This window comes from Dryas octopetala, chromosome 7 (genome assembly GCF_963921425.1).
Source record: "Dryas octopetala chromosome 7, drDryOcto1.1, whole genome shotgun sequence".
Lineage (NCBI taxonomy): Eukaryota > Viridiplantae > Streptophyta > Magnoliopsida > Rosales > Rosaceae > Dryas > Dryas octopetala.
Genome location: NC_141372.1, coordinates 7,621,326 through 7,630,333, shown reverse-complemented (window position 1 = coordinate 7,630,333; position 9,008 = coordinate 7,621,326). Strand labels below are relative to the sequence as shown.

The 9,008-nt window shown below is 36.8% G+C and overlaps 1 protein-coding gene across 1 annotated transcript; it reads left to right on the top strand.

Moving 5' to 3' along the window:
• Positions 1-5,002: 5,002 nt before the first annotated feature.
• On the top strand, positions 5,003-8,588 carry LOC147279221 (uncharacterized). Its single transcript, XM_086250759.1, has 4 exons — positions 5,003-5,481; positions 7,417-7,479; positions 7,609-7,740; positions 8,013-8,588. Exons 1-4 carry the CDS (start codon positions 5,086-5,088, stop codon positions 8,277-8,279), a joined length of 858 nt encoding a protein of 285 aa, XP_086106885.1. The 5' UTR covers positions 5,003-5,085; the 3' UTR covers positions 8,280-8,588.
• Positions 8,589-9,008: the final 420 nt, after the last annotated feature.

Genomic DNA, 9,008 nt, shown 5'->3' with positions numbered 1-9,008 from the left:
TTGGCTCACCATATGATCCATCCAATCTTAGTAGAGGAGTTGGGTATTGTTGGAAAATGAAAGGTAGTGCAGAATTAGGTCCCTGCCATTTTGGGGTTCACTTACTGCAAATAATGAATTTTCTTCACCAAATAGATTTATGACATTCCCTCAAGGCTAATGAAGCTGATTCCCAGATCTTTGCATATTTTTTTCCCAATTGGCTCACCATATTATGATCCATCAATCTTATAATATTTATATTCAATCTGCATGAAAGTAATATTAGGGTTATGATCTCTAAATTTAATGACAAATTAAATCCTTTAAATTGTGATTGAACGGTTATAACTTATAAGAAATCTGCATGAAAGTAATATTAGGGTCAAGACTTTTTACATTAAACACATCAAACCCTCTTAGCCCACGAGTTACTTTGGCAAAATTACTATCAAACCCTCATAGTTAAGAGAGACTTCTATCCTGGCAAAAATAAAAAGAAAAAAAGAAAGACTTTCATATAAAACAGGTGTATATACTTACACTCTCGTAATATCACCTCACATGCTAGTCATGTGACCACTTATCATGAGAGTGAAGATATATACATCTATTATATGTAAGTTTTTCTCCATACATATAAGAGCTAAATTAATTTTCTAATTTCTACTATTGACGGGCTTGTGCATGCTACACACATGTAATTGTCGTTATTGTTCATTGATAATTAAGAATATTCATATTCCATAGACACTTTTAAAACATGAAAAAACTTCTTGTCTAGACCAGTAAAATGGGTAGAGTACGTTGGACTGAACCTGATGCCTTCACTAAGTAGTAAATACATATGGAAAGAGTGACTGTAAGAAATGTAATTCTATATTTCACATTCATTGTATGCATCCTCACAAGAAATTACGAAAAAAAAAAAAGCCTTCTAAATGCTGTTGATATAACTACTAATTTCCCTGGTCCCCCAATGATTGTTTATTGTTTTTAGGTGAGAAAGGGGGCATTTTCCTGGTGAATGATTTTTACAGCTGCTGGTGGGTAACTTTTATCAAGTTTTTATACGGAAAGGGACCAAAGGTTCAAACTTTTTATGAAATTTGGACATATATAATTATATATCTAACTAACCATATTGTGAAGATAAGATCAACTTTTATGTCACTATGTATGAAGTTGTTTGTTACAGTCTTACAGAGAAATCTTTAAGAGTTACTCCATATGGTAAGATACTTTTGAAAATTATTGGTACTATCTGGCAATCACTTTGCCTTTGAACCAATGGTTATAATAAGTGATCACGACATTACTTCATGCATAAACATTGTCCACCTAACTTTCTAATAATGCCTTTTCAACTTGTGGGATTCAACTTTCAAATATTTATTTAATCACTTAAAGAATGTGAATGGCATTAAATGAAATTATTTGATAATTTTTTCTTGGCCTGCTACCAATGTATCTTGACATTTGTCAATCAATTTGTTTTTTTTTTTTTTTCTATATCATATTTATTCATTATATTCACATACCTCTTCTAAAAAAGAAGAAGTTTTAAGTCAAGATTTCCATCTTCAAATGTCCAAAACCAAAACTACCCCAAGAGTTCTAACTCACTCATGTGACGTTGGGGTGGGTGAAGAACCCTAGAATATAGGTTCAAATCTCGCTATAAAAAGAGGAAGAGAAAAAAAGTCAAGATCTGTAATTGATAGACATACATCATCTCAAACTCAAATTTTTCTTCTTCACTAAATATTTAACTTTTTTTTTTCGACCAAAAAAAAAAAATTTAACTTTTTTCTCTTTTATTTTCATAAGATAAAGAAGAACAAAGATGTGGGCAACTTATAAATGTGCCAAGACATATGACATATCTAGATATTTGCTCAATCCTTCATTACACAAATGTAACAAAAACTAAACTATATGCATAGGAAAGTTAAATCACCTACAATCTTGTTGGTAAATCCTAAATATGCTCAAGATAACCCAGATTTTTTTTTTTTTAAAAGCTCAAGTTAACACGAATAATTTGACATGCTAGAGGTGGTATTTGGGTGTAGAGTGGGCAATTCTATGGCCCTTCCAATTGAGTTACCCAACAATTATCTTTACGAATTTATAATGCTCAAAGGCTCATATTCCTTATTGACTAGTGGACCATTCAAGGACAATATTTGGGTCACTCTTAGGGGGTATTCTAATGTCACCTCATCTCTCCAAATTTTTATTTCGACAATGCCAATACATAATCGAAACAATTCACTTTTTAGATAACTAATTAAAGATCATTTATGTAAAAAATCAAATCAATCGAAAATCGTTTGGTTATATAACTGTTGTCAATTAAGTAGAAAAAATTGATGGTTTTCAATTAAAGAGTGATTTTTTGACCAAACTATTAATTTTTTCTATTTAATCAATAACAGTTATATAAGCAAACGATTTTCGATTGAGTTAATTTTTTGCAGAGATAATCTATAATATGTGATCTAAAAAGTGAACGATTCCGATCATGCATCGATATTACCAAAATTACGATTTTGGGGGAAGGGGTGACCTTGGGGTATCGGGTGACTCAAATAGTGTCCACTGTTCAATAACCACTTCTGAAGTTACAATCTTTCATATAATGCCAAATCATATTTTTGATATGCAAATTAATATCTAAAAGTATTTGGGATATGACTGGATCCACTATTTGTACGTTTCACTAATTGTCTGGATTGATAATTAGATTATATATTTGAATACTCTAAAAAATATGACTATATCAAAAATGAATTATCATATTGTTCTAAAAGAAATTGTTTGTCTAAATAGTAGGAATTGTGAGTTTTATTAACATTGAAAATCCAAATCTCATCACCAAGTTTTTTGACAAGGATGTTCTCATTTTAAGAAAACTAAATACTACATTTGTTATGACCAAAATAAATACCACATTGTGTGATCTATCTCACAATATGATCTCATGATTTGATTCGTCCATTTTTTAATTTCTCATCTAAAGATCCAAACTATCATATATTCATATGTATAACTAAACTGTTATTGTTAAAAAAAAAAAAAACTGTTATTCTAAGTCGTTGATAATAAGTGGATTATTATTTGTTTTAAAATGTACTACCAAATTAATATATGATATAATATATCAGATATCTAATAAGAACATATTATTCAGTATACACATATATTGTTGTTTTTTTTTTCCCACATTTGTATCCCACCTGATGTGTCATTATTTTACTGGATATGTATTTCCTTTTTCTTTTTTAAGTTTTATTTTTTAATTTGTAGTATCCAATGTATGAATGCCATGTAAGATGGTATGAAATTGTGGTATAAAAATGTGGTAAGTGTAGCATTACTGATTAACAATGGTTATTTTTTTTCAGATGATATTAACAACGGGTTATTTGTTTAAAATGTGAGTCCCTGTGCGTTGTGGGATCATATAGGCTGGATTGGGTGTCTTAATATTAGAATTGACAAACACGTTTAAAAATGAAACATAAACTTTGGGACAGAAAAATGATGCAAACATTCTTTATATCTTTGTTAAAATTTTGGATTTGGGTAAATATATAATAACAAAGGCATATTATGATTCGAATACCAAAGATTAGGCCGAAAAGGTTGAAGAGGTCATACCCTTTATCTTTTGGCATACAAAATGAGCATACTCAACCGAGCAGGTGTTTGGTAATTGGTTTAGCTAAAGGTCTCGAATGTGTCGGTTGACACAATTAAGACACGATTAAAACGAACACTGCACAGTGTGAGTAGAAAACAAAATTTCTCGTGGATTGGGATTTCTGCAAAGCCATGCCCCAATAACACCACGAAGACCCTGCATGCACCACAAAATCTCTGTAATGACAAAGTTGATCTCACACCGCTCCGCCCACTCCGTTGTCATTCCTTAGATTTTCAGTCGGAGTGGTACAAATATAATATAAATAAATGAGTCGAATTAGTTTTCATCAAAAACAAAAAAATTATTAAGTGTAACCGATACATCATGATGTAACTAATTCAATGTGTAATAATATTATTGGATGATATATTTAGGAGTGGGTTAGTATCGGTAACCGAACCGAAACACCAATACCGACCTCCGAACCGCCACACGCCATAATGGCTATATTCAATGCCGCCATCGCCATTGAAAATGTTGGGTTCCGACAGTTTTGAAATCGGTCGAGTTTAGTCGGTAGTATTCAGTATTAGAGAGAAAGAAAGAGAGAGGCAAGGGATGGTGGTGGCTGTGGGATGGTTATGTTGAGCTCACAGGCCGGAGCTCGTAGAAACCAGAGAAGAAGTAGAAGAAGAGAAGAAGAAGAGAAGAAAAAAGAAGAAAAAGGAAAAAAAGAAGAAGGAAGAGAAGAAGAAGATTTGGTATTGTGGTCGATATTGGAACACCGATAGTTTGAGACATCATAAATCGTATTTGACGCCAAGTTCACCAGTACTGGTCTGTAATTCTATCGATACTGAAAATTCATGAAATCCAACCGAATTGTTGGTATCGAAGCCAGCATCAAAATCGATTTTTTTAGTAATTCAGAAAAAAAAAAAAATTAACCATAGTTATATTTATATTATAATATGTTAAATTAATATCGGTTAAATCGAATAATTTTTTTATAAAAAATGACATGAATATGAAACACAACGAGTGCCAAGCCCTAGAAGTGGCATAAACTGATAAACCATAAGTAGCCCATGAACCCATGAGAATATGAAACTTGTCAGCGTTACACGTCAGCGTGTGGGGGCAACCTCTAAAAAGAAAATTAAATAAAAAAAGAGTCAGAGTCCCCCAGTCCCACACCAACAACACGAAGAGAAGAGAAGAGAAAGAAATGAAAGAAGCAACAAAAAAAAACGAAAAACTGGAATCAACTCCCCTTTCACCACCCCCCCGACTGACCCACAAACCCAACCCCCCTTATATAAATACTTTTAAACCCGTCTTTCCCAGTCTCTCTCTCATTCATTCATTCATCCGCCACCCTCCTCTCTCTCTCTCTCTCTCTCTCTCTCTCTACAATTCTAGACATCTACAGGGACTTGCTGTGCTTTTTCCAGATGGTGTTGAAAGACGAGTGGATGAGAGCCGCGATGTCCGATGACGAGCTCGTCGCCGAGCTACTCGTGCGCCTCAAGCAGTCCCAAGCCGCCGCCGCCGCCGTCTCATCTTCGCTGCTGCTCCGCTCTCCGTCCCCGACGATGCAGGCAGCCGGCGTGCTTCCCCTCAGGTGGGGCCTCAGGTTGCCACGCACCAGGACCGCCTCGTCTGCCTCCAGATGCGACGCCGTTTCGCAGCACAGAAACAAAGAGAAGCAGGGCGACGATTCCACCAGATGCAGCCCCACCACGCCGCTCTCCTGGAGCTGCGGCACCGCCTCCCCTTCTGCCACCGCCGACGGCTTCGAAGAGTCCAGCCGCCCCTCCACCTTCTCCTCCTCCGCCACCAGATCCAAGGTCCCTTTCTCTCTCTCTCTAACTCTCTGTGCTTTTCGTTTGTTTGTGTTGGATTTCTCGCTAGCTGATCTCTGCTGTGTGAAGGCTCTTTTTATTGGTTGACCGAAATACCCACGGCGAGTGTTTGTATTTACAGCCTCAGTGTTTTCTGGTGGCTGAGGCTTTCGTGTGTGTCGGTCGACAATTTTTTGCTCCTACCATTTTTGTCCCTCTTCCTTCACCTTATTTACCTCTGTCATCAATTTTCTCCTTCTTTTTATAATAATTATCTCTGGATTTGGAAACCGACGTTTCCGTTTCTCTATTGCGTTTCGTTGTCATCTCTTGAGCTAGCTGCTCAACTTCTCTCCCCTACTCACATGCTGACGAGGTCAAACATGTCATTTCGCTCTCTGTTTCTTAGATTTTTCCTTTTCCGGTAAGCTAGCTGACCGGCGGTGGTCAACCGTCGGCGCTCGTCGTTTATGGTGTCGTTTTTATTTTTGAATGACCAAAATGCCCCCCTCTGCCTTTTCCCATATTGTTCACGTGATGAAGCTAGATCGAGAGCTGAAGAGCTCCCTCACGTTTTCGTCTCGCTCCTTTTGCCGGTCACCTGTCATTCTTGTTAGCCCTTCCGGATTTACAAAATTACCCTTCGAAGTCTTGCACTAGGTACGTTTCTGGAAGGACAGTTTCGTCGGTCCAAACTATACATCGCAGTAAAAACTGCGAAGCTTCCCTAAATCCTATACTCGATCTTTCTCTGCTGAATCTTTCTTTCTTCGCGACAAAAACTAGCATCGCGTCGAGTCAAAAAGAGCACGAGGGCGTTTCAGTCATAGTAAAAAAGTAGGGTGCGGTGACGTGGTGGGCCCTATCTTAAAGTCCTGGTGGGGCCCAAGGGGGCGGGGGAGTGAGTTTTTAGGCTTAGGGATAGGTCTGCGTTCGGTTTGGTGTGGCGTTGTTAGTGGGGGTTGTGGGAGTAATTATCCTCTGTGGCTCGGGTACAGATAGCATCGTCTCTTTGTCTCTTTGTTTCTTCAACTTTTTTTTTGCCTTTTTATCGGGTCATAATTTTAATAAACACTTTCTTGCACTTTTTAGAGATCCAGAAAAAGTACTCAGATGGTTGTGGGCCGTCGATTGGAGGATTGAGTTTGAAAATCTTATGGGGGAGAATAGTTTGGTGAGTGGTGATGACTGTGGTCCTTGGGATATCTTTTTTTAAATTTAAAGAGTTGATAAATAAAAATATTTTGGGTTTTTCTTTTTTTGTGTTTCAAAGGGATTTGCATTCGGGTGTGATTGTGTGAAGGTAGCTCGAGTTGTCAGCAATTGAGAGGCAGTATTTATATGGAGGCAATAGGGAAGAAAGGGCATGTGACTTGTGAGCATGTCACGTGAGGAGTAAAATAAGGAACTTGTCACGTGTGGCCACGTGGACATTCATGAATAGAGAACTTGTATGTGCATATATAAGGTTGCTTGGTCATCATTGGGAATGGGGAAGCCAGCTTTATCCAAAAAGAGATGGTAAATTGGTAAAAAGGAATAATAGCGGTGGATACAGTGTTGTGGGACTCGTGGGATCTACATCTACTTGATGAGAAGTTTGGGTAAAAAAAATAAAAGAAAATTATTGGATTATACATTATCTTCTGTTGGTGGGGTTGATTTTGAATAATTGAAAGTGGTTAATGTTTATAGGATGATGGGTGTTGCTTGTTAGGTGCGAGTATGGCCACTTCCATGTTCATTTTCTTTCAAGGATTATGATGTTTATTTGTTTAGGATCTTCTTGTATTCATGGGATGGGGATACAAGTTCAATTCAATCTGTACCTTTGTGTGTGTGTAGTGCTTGTGTTGATCTGGCTTTTTTATGTGTTTCATTCTGTACCTCTTTTGCTGTTTATGAGTGTATTTGCTGAAGTGTGTTGCATGGATATCTCAGGGTACTGCTGCTTATGAATCCACCAGCACCACCACTGCCACCAAGAGAGCAAGGAAAAAGAAGGTAAACAAAAATGACCCAATTGCTGTATTTCCAGATTGGATTTGAATTATTTTTCTAGTTACTGTCCTTTCTAATCTGTAATGGACTTTTAACTTTTGTTTTGATATGGTCTTGGTTGTCATTTTTCAGACGTATGCTGAGCTTAAAGAGGAGGAAAGTTCCTTGTTGAAGGAAAGGACGCATTTGAAAAAGGAAATAGCGACCTTACAAGCAACTTTTAAGGAACAAAGAGCCAAAAATGTGAACTTGAAGAGAATCAAGGTGTTTCCTCTGTTCTTTATCCTATGTATTACTATTTTTCTATTATAATCATCGTATCTCGTGTATCAGCCCTTTTGGTTTTTACATATGTCAAGGCTCTTAAGTATAGATTGGAGAGAATATTTGCATCTACACTATGATTTGATAGTTTATACAGAGCATTTGTGTAGGTCAATGTTAATATTATGCTCCACCCCTTCAAAATTATTATTCAATTTGTGAGCTTGTTTATGGCTTCTTTTTGCTGAATATCATATAATTTTGTGTTGCAGCTTGACTTGAACTTGCATTCTGCAACAAATTTGAGAGCACACATTGATAGAGCAGAGAAAGCAATTTCCAGTCAACCCCATGAGAGAATAGCCACAAGTGATGATCGTCCACATCCACATCCACAACCGGATTCTTACGATGAACACAAGACTGGTTCATCCCGGGACACTTCTTTCGTGCTGCCTGATTTAAACGTGCTGCCTGATTTAAACATGGCGCCGTCTGAGGAGGAATCTGGTTCTGAAATGCTATATGGGATGAGCTGAGGAAAGCAAAGGTTAAAAATGCCCTTTATGCTCTTAATGAAACAATGATTTGCCAGTGTAACATAGCACATGCCAAGGAGCTCTTCATAAGCACACTACAAGTAGAGTCGGTGTTCAAGTGAAGTTACAGATATAACCTGCTCTGGTTCCCATTACTTGAGGTCAATGGGAGTTGACTAGTTTAGTCCAGGAGAATGTCTTGAGGGTGTGTAGCAAATTAACAATCTTAGCCATTTAGGCTTTAGAGACTCTGTTTATCAAGCCACAGGTTCTCCTAGTTTTCTCTAAAATTCTTTGGGTAAACCCTCATTACTTCTCATTTTGAAATTATTTAGTTCATAAATTGTATCATTCTTTGTAGGTAAAAGCGTTGTTGGACTCTCTCTTAATGTTAAGACTTAAGAGGTAGCTGAAATTTAAGTTATAGTTTTCAGTTTCCACACTTTTTAAGTTCAGACAGGTGTCAATGTATTATTACTATTTTAACAAAATCTTTCTATTTTTGAAAATTCTGTCAAATTCAGCCCATAAATTTTAATGTCACATTTAGAAATATCAGACAGTTACAAGTCTTTTAATGGAGGTTGAATCCTTTGTGCTTAGGATGTGACTCATTGGATAGGGGGTGGTCTCAATTATATGGGACACGCGGCCATTAAAAGTAGAAAGTCATTATTCCACCCCCCCACCCCCCTTCTTTTTTTTTTTCTTTTTTTTTTTTTCCAATGG